This window comes from Phyllostomus hastatus, unplaced genomic scaffold (assembly GCF_019186645.2).
Source record: "Phyllostomus hastatus isolate PE091 unplaced genomic scaffold, TTU_PhHast_1.1 phas_contig_196, whole genome shotgun sequence".
Lineage (NCBI taxonomy): Eukaryota > Metazoa > Chordata > Mammalia > Chiroptera > Phyllostomidae > Phyllostomus > Phyllostomus hastatus.
Window position 1 is genome coordinate 7,400,014 of NW_025333709.1, and position 15,945 is coordinate 7,415,958.

Genomic DNA, 15,945 nt, shown 5'->3' on the forward strand with positions numbered 1-15,945 from the left:
TCAGTGAGGAGCCATTAGACACTGGCACCAGTATGACTTCTCCTGCGGAAGCCATTCTGGGAGAATGCTTTTGGTTGCTTGGTTCTCGTTTGCGTGGTTCGGACCTGTGATGGTGACGAAATCCCAGTTTGAACTGGCGCAGGCACCAAGGGGGGTTTACTGAGTGATGGAACCCCAAAATGGGGTTAAGTAGCTGAAGACGTGTGAGTGTCAGGAGTTCATCTGTGCCTCAGTGACACCTGGCGGCAGGGCCCGAATGCCCCCAGGCCCTGTCCCACCCTGTCCGGGCTCCCCTTGCCTGCCGTGGTGGCTTCACTCCCCCACTATCAACAGGCTTCTCTACTTGGCCACATGGTCCCCACCACTATCCAAGTTCACATCCAGTAGTTTCAGCCAGAAGGGAGAGCTGCGTCCTTTTTTTTTTTAATTTACCTTACAGAGACGGGGGAGAGGGACTTCAGGGTGTTGTCCCACGTAGTCATCCGTTCACTGGCTGCTTCCTGTGCGGTCTCTGACTGAGGATCAACCAGTCAAGTCTGGCGTGTCACAGCGACCCTCAACCAACTGAGCTACCCGGCCAGGGCACAGAGGTGTCACCTTCTGTCCCAAGTTTAAAAATCTCGGGTCACCGTGAGCATCCAGTGTGACCAGGAAAGCACTGAAGGAGAAGAGGGTAGCTCCCCGGGGGGCCACAGGGAACTTTATCGATGGAAAAAGAGAGGAGAATGCAGCGGCCTGCGCAGACTAATCCAAAGCGCCCACGACCTCCCTCCAAGTTGGTGACTGAGTCCGCTGCACCCAGATGCCATTCTCTGCTTTGTCATTGCTTTGCTTAAGATAGGAAAAGGCAAGGGTTAAGCAGAGGCTTTGACTAAGTTGCCGGGTGAGCTCGGCATCTGGAACCACAGCGAGTGTTATCGGCGTAGCCTCTATCTCTTCCCTCATGAACGTTGCAAAGTATAATTACAGGTTTCTCGTCTACTTATAAGGCACCTGCCAACTGACTCCCCGAATCCTGGATACCGCATCAAAGGCCAACTCTGAACCAAAAGTTCACAGGAAGGGGGAAGAAGCATAATTTATGAATGTAAACCACAAGTGATAAATTCCCTAATCTCGAGAAGGGCATGAGAGAGTACTAATACTTTAAAATCATAAAATTATTCCGCTTTAATTTTTAGGACTATGAGAAGCGGCTACGAGACAGAAATGTGATTGAGACAAAGGACCCCGTCGATGGCCACAGGGCCGTAGTAGCCAAGTACCTCCAGCAGGTAAGGGAAATCGTGTTCCACAGCCCCGACGGGGGAAAACGGCCCGCCTCCTGAGGTGGGAGGTGGAAGGTAGGAGGTTGGAGGTTTCTCTTCTTTTAAGGAGCTGTGTGATCCTTAGCCCCGGAAGGCTTCTTTCCTCAAGATTGCAGATATGAAATTGATTACTGGTTCTCTTCATCTTTTGAACACACGACAGCATTAGGACGTATCTCAGCTTACTGTCAGGGGTTCTCTTAAGTGGGATAGGGTGACAAGGGACTCAGTTATTGAATGTCTGCATCATCCTTCGTAATGAAACAGAAGTTTTATAAGTGACATACTAACTGCCCTATTCACTAGAAGGTTGAAATGCCTTTTGGTCCCCTCTCTCTCTCTCCTTCCCTTCTTCCCTTCCTTTCTTTAATAAATTTAATTTATAAGAAATGCTACAGTGACTGTGGTACAGGGTCCCCATCCAGTGGTTTTGCCTTCTGGCGCACATATAAAAAAAGAACAATTTATGACATTGAAGAGGTTGTCTATTTAAAGGAGAATTAGGAGATAAACCAATCTGAGTAGAGGAAGAACTTAAGAAGCACTTCTGCGTCCTGTGTGCCTCGAGGCTGGTCCTATTTTCTGTTCATCCATTCGTTCCGCAAGCGTTTACTGTCTGTGGGTCAGGAGCTTTCCCGGGTCCTGAGAGTGGAGCAGTGAACGGAACAGAAACCCCTCCCCCTTAGGAGCGTGCACTAGTGAGCAGAGCCCGGTGGTTGGCAGTGGGCCGAGGTCAGTGCTGCGGAGAGAAGGGGAGGTGGCTGGTGGGGGCTGTGCGGACGTGGCGCTGGGGTGAGGATGTGGAGAAGTTCAGGGAATGAACGGTGAAGGCCACCAAACAGGAACGTTTGCCCTAGCCTTGCTTTCTTTCCCCAGGTTAGAGAATCCGTGTTAAATCGTTTCCTAATCGCAAAACGCCATTTTCTTCTCACGGATTTGATCGTCGAAGAAGAAGTTCCCAATATCAGGTAAAAACAAACCTTTTGTTTCATCTAAAAATGACTGTCATTGCATTATAGTAAAACCTGCGTGTGACTGCAAGATGTCTGTCACTGTACGGGGTGCACTTGGTCCACGAACACTGCTGGAAACCGGTGACACTCGGTGCGTGCCTGATGGTTGCATTAGGAGAGGGGTCTCTGTCAGAACTAGTTACCCGGGGTCCTCGCCATCTCACGCCAGCCAGCCACCTGCCTCACCCCCACCTACCGCCGCGCCAGCTTCGCCAGCCTTTGCCCTTTCTCGTTGCCGTCAGAGTCCCACAGCCTTTCCTTCCCTCCTGCACATGCTCCTCCTGCTTCTGTCATCTCCCGGTGCTGGCCCTTCGCCTCCTCCCCCCTCGCGGGGCAGTGCGGGTGGCTGGGAACCACGGGCCCCCAGGTGTGGGTGGCAGGGGCGGCCTGGTCCCAGAACCGCCGCTGGGAGGGCAGAGCTGCTGTGTTTGGTGCAGCCTGAGGGCAGCTGGGGAGAAACGGTTATTTACCTGGAAGTTGGGAATTGACCCGATCTGCTTGATTGTTTTCTCCTATCACTTAGAAAAATCTTCAAATTGTTTCAACTCGGGGTGGGGGGCGGGATTCAGGAAAGACGGAGGAGAACTTTCCTCATTGGTGGTCTTGTGCAGTCCATTAATCTCGGGACCCTTTCTGTGACCGAACCTCATGGCCTCCCCTAAAAAGGTCATTCCTTAGGCATGTATTTCCTCTCCACCGTCGAGTCGGGAAGGAGACAAAGCATTGCGCTGTCTTCAGCAGCCCCTGACCTTGACTCTGTCTCCATCCACCTACAGGAGAGAGAGGCCGTGCCCGTAAATTCACACGACCCCCTTCTCTCTAGTCCAGGCCCCGAGTCTGGTCAGTGAACGCTTGATTCCGTCATGGAAATTATGCGTAGACTCGATGGTGATTTTTCATGCTGTTTTCCCATTTCTTTTCTTTCTTTTTCTTTTTCTCTGCTTTACTTTCTGCATTAAGTTCTGAAGGCTCGGGGTATGTTCTTTCTTCTTTTAATTTCCATTTGTTCTTGGTTTTAAACTAATATGTTGCTGTATTTAATGGTCCCAGCTACCAAGATGTTCCCACGTGAAGTCTTTGGGGAGAGCCCCGCCCATGGGCGGGGAGGCAGTATTTTCAGGGGGGTGTACCCCATAAGGACCCCCTGGCAAAGGTGCCTCTCCCAGGTCCCAAGCTTGGGCTGGCAAGTGTGCTGGCCAGGTGCTGAAGAAGGGGGGCTGTAATTTGGGACAACAGGTTGGCGCTAGGGGCCATCACGCTAAGTGAAATAAGACAGAGGAAGATAAACGCCACAGGCTGTCACTTCCATGTGGAATCTAAAGAGCCAGACTCATGAGAGCAGAGAGCAGAATGGTGGCTAGGAGAGGCCGGGGGGCCGGAGAGCAGGGGAGGTGTGCCTTAACGGTACAGAGTTGTGACCAGCAGGTAGATAAGTCCCGGAGATCCAATGCGAGCATAGTGACTGCGGCCAACAGCACTCAAAGGCACTGAAAGCCCAGACCTTAGATACTGTGACCACATGAAAGAAATGATAATCATTTGACCTGATAGAAGCGTCAGCTAATGTCATGGCGAGAATCATAATCTATAAAGACCTCAGACCAGCATGCTGTGCACCTTAAACTGAATGTTATATTGAATGTTACAGTCAATTATATCTCCATGAAAATTAAAGTAATAAAATAATAAAACTGTAGATAATGTAGATAATTGCACACACAAACGGAGATTTGCAAAAATGTACCATAATGTCACTCTCCTCACATTTTGTGTGCGAGAGGAGAATTAGCCTTCATGGTTTTACATCATGTTAACGTGCAGTGGACTTACTCCTGTTTTGAGTGGGTTGAGAAGTGAGTATATGTAAACACTGGAAAAGGAGCAGACGGGCTGTGAAGTCAGAGTGACCTGAGACTGGACCCCAGCTCCCCCTCCCCTATTTAGGAACCTTCAGCAAATCATATCACCGCTCACGGCCTGCAGTTTCTTCATCTGGAAAAATGGGGGTAAACCTTATACCTGCGAGGATTAGAAATGGTTACGTGTGAGGCACCCAGCACTCTGCTTGATGCACGAAGGTGCTGGTGAGGGCTCACTATTCCGTGCTCTGTGGGACCGAAGTCCCCGAGAAGGAAAGGGAACAGCAGCTCCCGGGAGCCCCTGGGGAGATGCGTCTCCCTGCTGGCAGGTGCCTCTTGGACAGAGGGCTCCGGCCGAGCTCACCGGGAAGCGGAGCGGCAGAGCAGGCTGCACCGCAGCCTGCGACCAGCTCTACACCGCTGGCTTGGTTCTGTGCTGTTTGGCATAGTCGGTCATGTCAGCCTCCAGGTGCAAAGTCACATCTGTGTTTCTGCTTAGTCTCTGGGCCAGAATTTAATTATTTACTCCAAGGCCCGTTCTCCCATGAGTCACTGACTGTGTTGCTTTCACCTTCCAGGAAGTGTGTGTCTGACACGACCGGGGTGAGAGGTAGGAAGACAGGAGATCCTCCTGCTCCTCCTCCCCCGCCCTTCCTCCTGATTCCACCTCTTCCTCTTCCTCCAGCACACTCACTAACATCATCATCACTGCCATCGTCCCAACACTCACCATTCCGCATCTACTAAGCGCTACACCAGCGCCAGGTGCTCGGATGCACCTCCTCACTTAGTCCTCTCAACAGCCCAAGAGGGAGCTACGGGCCCCATTTTACAGATGACAAAACAGAGGCTTAAAAGGGTGAAATCATTTGCTCAAGGTCAGAGAGCAGCGCCAGGATGCACACCCAGTGTTGTCTAACCCCAGAGAGCGAGGTATCCCGGGAAACACCTGGAAAGGCAGTAAACATCAACTGCAGGAGAACGGAGCAGGGGAGAGAGTGCTCCAGGGGCTCAGGACAGGACATCCCTGCTAGCTGACGTGCCTGGGCCTCGGGAAGGGGGGACCCTGCCCTGAAGGCAGGAAACACTGCAACCAAATGGGCAGATGAGAAGGTGGAGGGAGGCACTCCACGTGCAGGGACGGACCAAGGCGGAGAGGAGGAGAGACAGGGCCCGTCGGAGGGGCTGCGAGGCAAGCGTGGCAGAAAGCACGGCGGGAAATGCTGGGAGGGGCGAGAGCACCCTTTTCTTTCTCTGATCAGTAGCAGCTAAAATAAATTGTAATAATCGATGCAGTAGGATGGCTCCCATCTTAGGAAAATTTCTTGACGATTTCTACCCTCTTTAAAATAAAGACAGAGTTTTTCAGGGGCCTGTGAGGGACCTTGGGGCAGAGCTTGGGAAGTTGTCTGTGACTTTCCAGATCTTCCTTTCCTTCAGAGTCCTAATCCTGTTCTGTAATCATTAGCATTCTTGGCCTAAGCCTCTTCAAGCTGGCGGAACAGAAGCGACCCCTGAGGCCAAGGAGGAAAGGCCGGAAGAAGGTGACCGCCCAGAACCTGTCGGACGGAGACATCAAGCTGCTGGTGAACATCATCCGAGCTTACGACATTCCGGTGCGGAAGCCGGCGGCAGGGTGAGAGCCCTCCCGACAGAGGGGCTGTGCGGGATCCCGGCCCAGGCAGTCTATCGCTGGTGCACTCGGGTTTCAGCGGTGTTGCTCTGGGGGGGCGGGGCGTCCTTGCCCAAGTCAAAATCCCATTGGTTATGAGTACTAGAACCAACTCAGTCAGCTTAGGCTACCAAAGGGGTCACGGGGACTGTCTCGTGGAACTCAGGCCAAGGGGCACAGCTGAGCTACATGGCAGACTGTAAAGATTAAGGTGGTTCTTCTGAGGCCGCGTCCACTCTCTCGAGTGCTTCCCTCTGTGGATTTGCTCCCTTCTTGCATGTGATGGAAGTGATTCATCCAGCCAGGGTACCACCCACCAAGCTTCGGCTTCTCGAGGGAGGACCTGAGGGTCCTAACAGGGGTCAGGTGTTAATCCACATCCTTCCCACCCACAGCCAGAGCAACAGGGTCACCAGCCCGGATAGGTGGGAAACAGTTCTCAGAGACGCAGGTGTGAGCTGAGAAGGTGCCTGCCCCGGGGTTTTAGACACACGCGCTACAGACGTAAAGCCGAGATTTCTCTCTTACCTGCTCCGAGAAGTGTTATGCTTACGACATTTATCTACACTGGGGGGCACTGGGGACCCTCAGCCATGGATGAGGGCACTGAGTTACTTATCCCCTTGGAGAACAGAGATGGAAGAACCCAGAACGAAAACAACTTTTGGCTGGTGTCCTTGCCGGTATCATGAGGGAAGCTGTCACTCGTTGTACGCTCACCATAGTCTAGGCACTGCGCTGGGCACTTTCATCCATATTATTTCATCAGCTCCTCACTGCTGCTGCCAACTCCATGTCACAAAAGGGAAGACAGAAGTAAAGGGACTATAAGTGGCTTGCCCAAGGTCACCAGCCCTGGATGAGTGCCATTCTAGCCCTGGCATCTTCTCTCCTCCCCAAGTTCTTTTCATACATTTTCTTTCCCTTCCTCCCACCCCATTATTTTTCCTTTTTTTTTAAACTAACTCTCTCACCCAGTACAGAGCACCTGATCAACACCAGCTGTTCCCCGTTTTATCGCTTGTACATGTCGGTTTAAGCTCTGGAGTCTGTGCCATAGCGTTGCTTCCTGGGGCCGTAGCCCAGGCCTCTCACCTTCATGGATTGTAGAGGGAAAGGCTGTTTGTTTGTTTGTTTGTTTGTTTGTTTTAATATATAGGTGTTTGTCTTACTTTTGGTCTCTCTTGGTTTTTTTTAAGTGTTAAACAGTTCAATCGAACTAACCACCAGGAAGCACAGTGGGTCGCATGGCACACACGTTAGTGTAGACTCACCGAGGCGGCCCATCTGCCAGCCCCCGAACTACGCCGGCCCGAGTCTCAGCCCTCTGCCCTTGCGTCCAACCAAACGGAATTTTCCCACTCCCTCTCTGCACTCCTGTGGCCCTTGCTCATCGCTGTAGTCTAGCAAGCATCCCAGGATCTTGTGACGATTGTTTACATGGCTGCCATCTGCTCCAGTCTGAGCTGAAGAGCGTCCTGCTTGTCTCTGCAGCCCCAGTGTTCAGTGTTCAGCGCGGGGCCTGAAGTGCAGAAGGCACCTACCGAATATTTGTGTGACCGTGTAATTGCTGCTGCTCCAGAGAGAAAGGGGTCTTCTCTGGTAGCTGTTACGTTAAAATACTCCATTGTTGTTGTCTCATCACTTATCTGAAACGCTTACCTGTGAAAAGGTAAGACAGTGTGATAAAAGTAGACAACTTACAGCTTGGTAATGAGTGCAGCATATTTGGTGAACCATAAAGTTCAGACAAAATACCCAGGTGAGTTGTTAGGAGGAGGGGAAGGTGCCTGGGAGAGGCTCTCTGGACATGACCTTCATTCCTCCCTCCAAGAAGCGCAGCTCTTTAAAAGGGAAAGAGGATCATATGGCATTTGTCTTTCACCATCTGGCTTATTTTGCTTAGCATAATGCTTTCCAGCTCCATCCAAGCTGTTGCAAAGGGTAGGAGTGCCTTCTTTCTGCTGCATAGAATTCCATGGTGTAAATGTACCATAGTTTTTTGATACATTCATTTACTGATGGGCAACTAGGTTGCTTCCAGCACCTTTAACAGGAACCTAAACAACAAAACAAGGAAACAAGCAAAATATAGTCAAAGACACTGAAACAGAGGACAGGCAGTGACCAGAGAGGAGAGGGGAGGGAAGTTCAGGGGAAAGGGGAAGGGTTTCAGAAACAAATATAAAGGACACATGGACAAAAACTAGGGGGGCTGGAAATGGGAGGGAGGTGGGGAGGGATGGGTGGGTGGGCTGGAATGGGAGTAAAGGACAGAAAACTGTACTTGAACAAAATGATTAAAATAGAATTTAAAAGAGAGAGAGAAAGAGGACAAGTCCCCTGGATCCTGGCTCAAGCTCAGAATCTGACCCCACCCCCCAGCCCTTTCCCAGCAAGGCCTGGGAGGCCCGAGAGAGATGTTTAGCTGGGATTTGCAGCTTAAGGTTCCTGGAGAATGCAGGTTCAGAGAAAATACAGTAGGAGAGGAATTAAACAGCGACAAAGAAGGTTGGCCAGGAAGTTCAGGATTCTGCCACCTGAGAGGGACTGCGGCTCATTTATGCCTCCCCCTCCCCTGCCAGAGGGGAGAGAGAAGGACTCTTTCCTCTGTCCCTAGCCATCTGGGGGTGACCAGAGCAACTGAAGCCTACTGAAGTGTCAACAAGCTTCGACAGAATGTCTGTCACCTTAGCCACCAGAGCCATACACCTTTGAAAAAACCCTCTTCTCAGTATATAATTAGACTTCCCTGTCATTTATGTTTTCAAACATTTTCCCTCCCAGCAAATTCCAGCAGCCAGCAAGGTCTTCCAGGACTTTCAGCGAGAAGCGGGCTGCTTCCCCAGCGGCGCACAGCAGCCCGGCCCCCAGTGCCGACTACCCGCTGGGCCAGGTGAGGCGCCTGCCCGGGTGGGTCTCCGCGCAGACTCGGCACCCCCCACCCGCCGGGCTTTCAAGAATTGCCTAGAAACTTCCTGGTCTGTTTTCTGCTTCATATCTTAAGGTTTTAGTACGGCCTTTTGTAGAAGTTTCTTTTCAACGAACAATCTGCCACACCACGACGGCTGAAGGGCCAAACCCCAGCTGGAATGAAGAACTTGAACTTCCGTTTCGGTGAGCGTAGTTCCCGGTTAATGCGCTGCAGGGTATGTTGAAGCAGTGGGGAGGCAACAGGGGCCCCCGGGGCTCCCGGGAACCAGCTAGGGTGAAGGTTCGTGCAGCTAGTGAGCTCAGATGGGGACCAGGAGCCCCGACGCCAGGTCCCACGTTCTGCCTCGTGTACCGCGCTGAGTCTGATCGAGAATACGGTGGGAAAACGTCCACCTTCTGAAGCTGGGTGCACTGTTGGGACTCTGTGCTCCTCTGCAGGCTCTGGCTGCTTACAGCCCAAGCTCCCCAGTCCCTTCACCCATGGCCCCTGCACTGCTTTCCCTTTCTTCCTGGTCTCCCCCAACTCTGGAAGCGTTAAGTAAATTTGAAACTCCCTTGTTCTCGTAAATGATGCTTTCCCCTTACCGAAGATACAGAAGCGTTTAGAAAAGAAGGAAATCTTACTCTCTGTGACAGCATGGCTAGACCTGGGGAGTATTATGCTAAGGGAAACCAGCCAGTCATTTGTGATTTCAATTATATGTGGGAGCTTATGGACACAATAAACTCACAAACCAAAACAGAAACAGACTCACGGATACAGGGAACAGACTGACAGCTGGCAGAGGGGAGAGGGGCTGGGGAGCTGGGTGAAAAGGATGAAGGGAATAAGTGTAGAAAAAAGCATACAGATAACAGTACAAGAGAGAAAGGGGGTGGGGTGGGGGAGGAGGAAGTGGGCAACAGGGGCAATAAATGGGGCAGAAAGAGACTTGACTTTGAGTGGGGAGCGCGGGATGCAGCCTCAGATGATGTGTTACGGAGCTGTACACTTGAAACCTGTATGGTTTTATTAACCAATGCCACCTCAGCAAATTCAATAAAATACAAACAAATAAAACACACATAGATATATAAAACACTTTGATATGACGTTAGATATTTAAGCCTCATTTTCTCAGACCTTGAAGCAACCTTAGAAATTATCTAGTCCAATGCTCTACCTTTGTAAAAATGCAAAAACAAAACCACACTAAAACCCAAACACAGAAGGTGACTTTTTAAGCGTTAATAGTAAACTAGAGACGGTAACCATCAGAACTAGCTGAGTCGGGAGAAAGGGGCAGATACCACTATTACACATGGTGCAGGCCAGGAGAATGAGAAAGCAAACGTAAAGGCAGGTGCTCGACAAACGCCTGCAGCAGCCCGGTCCCTCGCTCTCCCATGGAGCAGCCTGCTTCGCCCGGGCCCCGCTGGACTGCGAGCAGCTCCTGTTCCAGGGGATGAACCTCTTCCCTGCGGTGCTCACTTATCTGTGGGGAAAGTGGGTGGGACCAGGGGCATTCCACCAGCTGCGAAGCAGTGGGTTTATGGCCGGAGAAGGGCCTGCTGGAGGGGCACGTGCTGGAGCCCAGCTGCTTGCAGGGTCCACACACCAACACCAGGGGCCGCTGGAGAGCCTGTGTGCAGCCCGTCCGCCCGGCCAGCTCAGCCCTGGCCAGCTGCCTCCTTGCAAAGCTCCCCATGGGACTGACGGTGGGAAGTGGACGTGAGACTCATGAGGACAAGCCAGAGGACAGAGGTTTAGTGCCCTTTCCACTTGGGTGTAGACACTGTTATGAGGGGGACCCCCCAAAACTGGAATTTATTTATAAAAAATTATGTATTTATTCTTACATGTTTAAACTTGAGTCACCTCCCAAAGTCTGTCCACCTGATGCAATACACCTGTCGAGACTTTTTTCCCACTGCTCAAAACAGTGTTTGAACTTGTCAATTTTGATGTCTTTTGGTGCTTCTGCCATTTTTTGTTTCACCTCTTCCTCATAGGCAGAACATTTCCCTTTGTGGACTTTTCTCATCCAGGGAAATAAAAGGGTCAGTCGGGCGGGATCGGGTGAATAGGAAGGTTGGAGCACAGGGGTCATGGCGTTTTTGGTCAAAAACCGCTGAACACTCAGCACCATGGCGCAGTGGGGGCAAGTATGCTCGTAACTCACCCACCATGAAGTGGGCAGGCGCGTTGAAAGAGTTTCAAAAAAAATTCACTGAAGCCGGCTGCAGCCTCTCACAACAACGCCAGCTGGTGCACTGATACAGATGGGTTCCTAGAACACTCACCTAGGGGGCAGCCTGTCTGACAAGGGGCCCGCCCTCCAGAAGGTAACTCTGGTTTTTTGGGGTCCCCCCTCAAAAAAAAAATGCCCATCCCGGTGTAAGATAGATCCCTGAACTGAAGCACTGCCTTAACCTGCGTCTGTGTTCCCGCTGGAGTGTTTTGTTCAAACTTGGTACATTTGAATGCTCATTATGTCTCGTTTCCCGCCCTCCCGGTGCCTGGGTCGCGCGTGCCCACTCGCAGGGCCCCGAACGGGGACTACAGCATGACGAGTTTGCAGTCGGTGAAAGACGACGTGTTCATTAACATTTTCGACGAAGTCCTATACGACATCTCGGAGGTGAGTTCGCGGCTTGAGGAGGGAGTCCGCCCTCATTTTCGCAGCCTCTCTCCGCGCTAGAAGACCTGAACCCACTCCCCGCCCCTCTTGTGTTTTAGACGTCTGAGACCCGACATGTATCAGTGGGGAAGGGGAGGGGGGAGGATGGAAAAAGCAAAGTAGTGTTTTTATTTTCAGCTGAGTGTCGCTGTGTTCCAGGAATTGTACCTGGTGTTTTCTTTTTTTTTAAGATTTTATTTATTCATTTTAGAGAGATGGGGAAGGAAGGGAGAAAGAGAGGGAGAGAAACATCAATGTGTGGTTGTCTCTAGCACACCCCCTACTGGGAATACGGCCCACAACCCAGGCATGTGCCCTGACTGGGAATCAAACCAGTGACGCTTTGGTTCACAGGCCTGCGCTCCATCCACTGAGCTACACCAGCCAGGGCTGTACCTGGTGCTTTCATACACCTTTTCTTATTTACTTCTAAAATAATGCTATGAGGCAGATTGTTAAATATCCAATGTATTGATGAGGAAACTGAGGTTCAGGCTTTCCCGGGGCCCCAAAACCATGAAGCATCTGAGCCAGAAAGTGACTTCGGCCTCTCGAACCTAAGCCCCCATCCCTGCCGCTTTCTGCCGCAGAATCCGTTCAGTGAGTGTCTGGAGCGCTGTAACAGCCATTACTACCCCCTCTCCTTTAGGATGACCGGGACAGAGGGAGCGGAACCCACACCCGGATCGAGAGACACTGGTTGGGATGTGTGAAGATTCCATTCAGCACCATCTATGTCCAGGCAAGGGTAAGCACCTGGCTGGGAGCTCCACGGGAACAGGGCACGCTCCATCCGTTGGCCCGGCGAAGCTCTCCGTGGGGGCATCTGCCGCCGGCGCCGGGCCGCCGGTTTTCTGTCGTAGTCGCACCACCTAGTAAACATCCATCTTCCCCAGAGTTAGTTGCCAATGTGTGACTGGTCCAATCTGAGGATTTCTTAAACGTTTAAACAGAAGTGAAGGAGAAGGTGGAACGAAGTGGAAACTTGTCAAAGTGACAAAGTGGAATGCACAGGTGCCCCAGAGTGACTTGAACAAAATGGGACAGTGGACGGCCCATTTAGTCCAGTGCATTTCGTGAATGTTCCTGCGGTCCTTGCTATTTCAAAGGTGGCCAGTGGTCAGTAGAGACCCGCTCACCTAAGACAACCTTTTTCAGAATTGAGCAATTTTTCTAAAGGGGTCCATTAGCCTAACAACTCCTGAATGACGTATTGCCTCCAAGCCGGGACGGTTGAAGATTCGGAAACGGCTTCCACACCCCAGGATTCAGTCCCTGGCCACGGGAGGCCCTGAGCCACAGGGGCGGGGCTGCCCTCACGCAGCTGGGGAGGATCGGTGTAACTGCACACGCGGCACACACCTGAGCGCGCAGAGCAGCGCTGCCTGGGTCACAGCGTCCCCAGCAAGGCCAAGGCCAAAGGCAACTCTGAGAGGATGGACTGGTTGGAATCTCAAAGCCCGTTGGGTACCGCCATCCTCCCTAGACAAAAGGGACAGTCTGCAGGTGTCGCTATAGGATGTGCTTGCCAAAAGAACTCACATTTCCCTCTTTGAATACATTTTAAATAACAATTTTAAGCACATCATTTTGCAACTGCAATGGCCCATGTTGTTGGCCATTGCCGAATCTCACCTGTGGGAGAGCACTCAGGAGAAATGACTCCTGATGCCTTCGTGATAAACGCATCACCTTGACTATACCCAGGAAATGCCCCTTCCGCCCTAGAAGGCATATTCACTTACAATTCGAGCTCTTTCCCTATTTCTCCTGATACACAAATGCCACTAAAAAGTGAAGCAAAAATCTGAATTCTGTAACTTCCAATTCCAGGTTGCAGCCCTGAGTAGCTGTGTAGCACCGGACAGTCTTTGATAAACACCGCGTTGCTAGGATCATGCAAGAGCTAAGGTCGCTGCCTTTCCGAGCCTCTGCATACATTAGGTCACTTGTAACCCATCCAGCCCGCATTCACTGAGTCCCCGCTGGGTCCACAAAGCCCAGCTGTGCGCTAGAGGAGGGCGCTACCAAAGGCAGTGGGATACGGGCTCTGTCCGCTGAGCGATCCTCTGGGAGCAAATGGGGGAATGTGCACACAACTGCAGTGTCCGACAGACCGGGTCGGGGCGACAGATGAAAGAAACGGACTGCATGTGAGGCTGGTGCCGATGACAGAATAATTCACGAAGGCGGTAACCACTGACCAGAGCCCCGAGAAATCATTAAAATTCTGAAAGGTGGGGATGGGAGGCCATGGGACACTCCAGAAAAGGGGGGTGGCTGCTAGCCCACACCTTAACTGTGCAGAGCAGTTAACCACACTCCAGGCATTGCTCTTCGTGTTTTTACATCTATTAATGCACTCAGCACACACGACTGCCCTGCAGAGTAGGCACTATTTCTGTCTCCTTTTTACAAATGCGTACACTGAGACACTTTCGGAGTTTCCTTCGGGAAGTGAACCCAGGCTATCTGGTGTTGGCATAACTAGCCCACACTCTGCCGGCCCAAGGAAAGAGGGCGGCCGAAAAGACAGCCCTTTCTTGAGTGCTTCAGGAGTCCGGGCTAGGAAGAGGGGCCAGGCCTCGAATGCCAGGCTGGGCAGTCTACTGAATTCATCAGCAATGAGGAGCTGCCTTCGAACTTCTGTTGGAAAATGACGGGGATGTTGACCAAGTCGTCTTCCCTCCACAGATTGATGGCACATTTAAAATAGACATCCCCCCGGTTCTCCTGGGCTACAGTAAGGAGCGAAGCGTGGCTCTTGAGCGGGGTTTTGACCCCGTCCGGAGCCTCAGCGAGGGCTCCTACATCACCCTGTTCATCACCATCGAGCCTCAGCTGGTTCCCGGGGAGCCGGTTCGAGAAAAGGTAGGTCTGTCTGCACTCTGCAGTCCTGTCTGTTGCTACCACAACGTGACAAACGCTGCCAGGCCACGCCGTTGTGACCCGGAGCTCACGGCACGAGCAGAGGTCTCCTTGCTCCGGGGGCCACTGGGCACTCGTCCGGTCCGGACGGACTGCAGGGAGAGAGCAGTGGTGTGGGTTTGCCTGTCCACGGCGCCGGTGACCACGTCAATCAGCAACCCCAACTTTTAGGCAAAGCAAGGCGAATATAAATACGCTCCCCTTTCAGGAGAATTTTCTCTGGGGGGAGACGAGAAATATGGCCGACTAGAGAAGCAGGTCACTCTTACTCTGGACATTCGTTGGCCAGCACGCCGACGTACGTTTGCAGGGCGGACCGCACACCCCTGGCGGTACGGTGCACTGAATCGATGCAAGAGGATTCCAAGGCCAGGTGACCTTCAGGGGTCACCTCAGTTCGTCTCAGTGCCTTCGGACAGAAACAAATATGTGCACAAGTATTCTACTTTTGAATGGCTCTAGAAAAAAGAGTTTTCGGAACTCCTGTTTGTTAGCAACTGTGTTCCCCCTTCATAGTCAGGGGGCACTCAGTTAACGTAACACGCTGGTGCAGCACTAGGCCGCCACCCTCACTGGGTGGGGGAGAGAATGCTGGCCAGGACCCCTTACTGTGACGAACTAATGCAGTGATCAACCTATATGAGGTCGTACTCTGCCCTGAGCACTCCCATGCCAGAGAGACACATGTTCTCTCCTTCGGTACTCCCAGCTGTCTTGTGAGAGGGTCCCCAACCCAGAGATGAGGAAGCGAAGCCCCACCTATGCTGGCTCGCCCAGGCAGGACATGGCACCGCTAGCAAATACCTGTCTCACTCTACATCTTACATACTCGACAGACACTCACTGGGCCTCTCCTGCGGCCCAGGTGCTTCTCCGGCCCTGGGCGTGCAAGAGCCTAGAAAAGCAAATAAAAATTCCTCGGTGTTTCTAGTCGCGTGTGGGCCCAAGTTGTTGACCACTCACTGAGCTGCACTGCGTAGATGACGTGCTGACTCTTCACCCACTGGAACTAGACTCGGATGGAGATACGTTTTTAATGTGCACGTTCCTCCCTTTTCGTGTTACAGTTTGGTTCAGTGTTACAACGTGGGTCCAGAGGACATAAAGCATTACTGGAAAAACAAACCTACTGAAATTCAAGTTAATCTTATATGCTGGTTTTTGTCACTAACGTTATGACGAATATGGTCTCTTAGAAAGCATGCTAGAATATATGCATTCTGAAATATTTCAGAAAAGGAAACATATTCAGAATGTTTTTCTTCCTGTGTACACTTGGGAGAAAGCCAACAGGCATGTTTACACGGAAGAATGCTCCCCGACAAAAGAGGATTTCACAATTTCTGTGTATTCTTAGCAGGAGAAAGTCGTCAGCTAGTGCGCCACCTGCAGGTGAGCCTCCAGGCCCCGGGAAAGCTGTTTGGCTGCGGCTGCGGCTGCGGCTGCAGCTGCGGCTGCACGGAGGAAACCAGACTCTCTGTGCCCTGCCCTGTTCAGGGGCACTGACCTCCTATCACAGCAAGTTCCGGAGGCCTCCAGGGCACTGAAACATAGTTCCCAGGCCTTGCAGCC

At 51.8% G+C, this 15,945-nt stretch overlaps 1 protein-coding gene across 4 annotated transcripts in view; it reads left to right on the top strand.

The window, feature by feature from the left end:
• CC2D2A (coiled-coil and C2 domain containing 2A) overlaps positions 1-15,945 on the top strand; it is a 94,024-nt gene that overhangs the window by 58,653 nt on the left and 19,426 nt on the right. For 3 of the 4 annotated variants that reach the window (XM_045833951.1, XM_045833953.1, XM_045833955.1), the window contains 9 exons: positions 1,182-1,274; positions 2,184-2,275; positions 3,281-3,295; positions 5,648-5,815; positions 8,639-8,747; positions 8,859-8,968; positions 11,310-11,406; positions 12,095-12,193; positions 14,140-14,316. In XM_045833951.1, coding sequence (XP_045689907.1) covers positions 1,182-1,274; positions 2,184-2,275; positions 3,281-3,295; positions 5,648-5,815; positions 8,639-8,747; positions 8,859-8,968; positions 11,310-11,406; positions 12,095-12,193; positions 14,140-14,316 — 960 coding nt within the window. The remainder of the gene's footprint in view (positions 1-1,181; positions 1,275-2,183; positions 2,276-3,280; positions 3,296-5,647; positions 5,816-8,638; positions 8,748-8,858; positions 8,969-11,309; positions 11,407-12,094; positions 12,194-14,139; positions 14,317-15,945) is intronic. The other variant, XM_045833952.1, reaches the window with a different exon arrangement.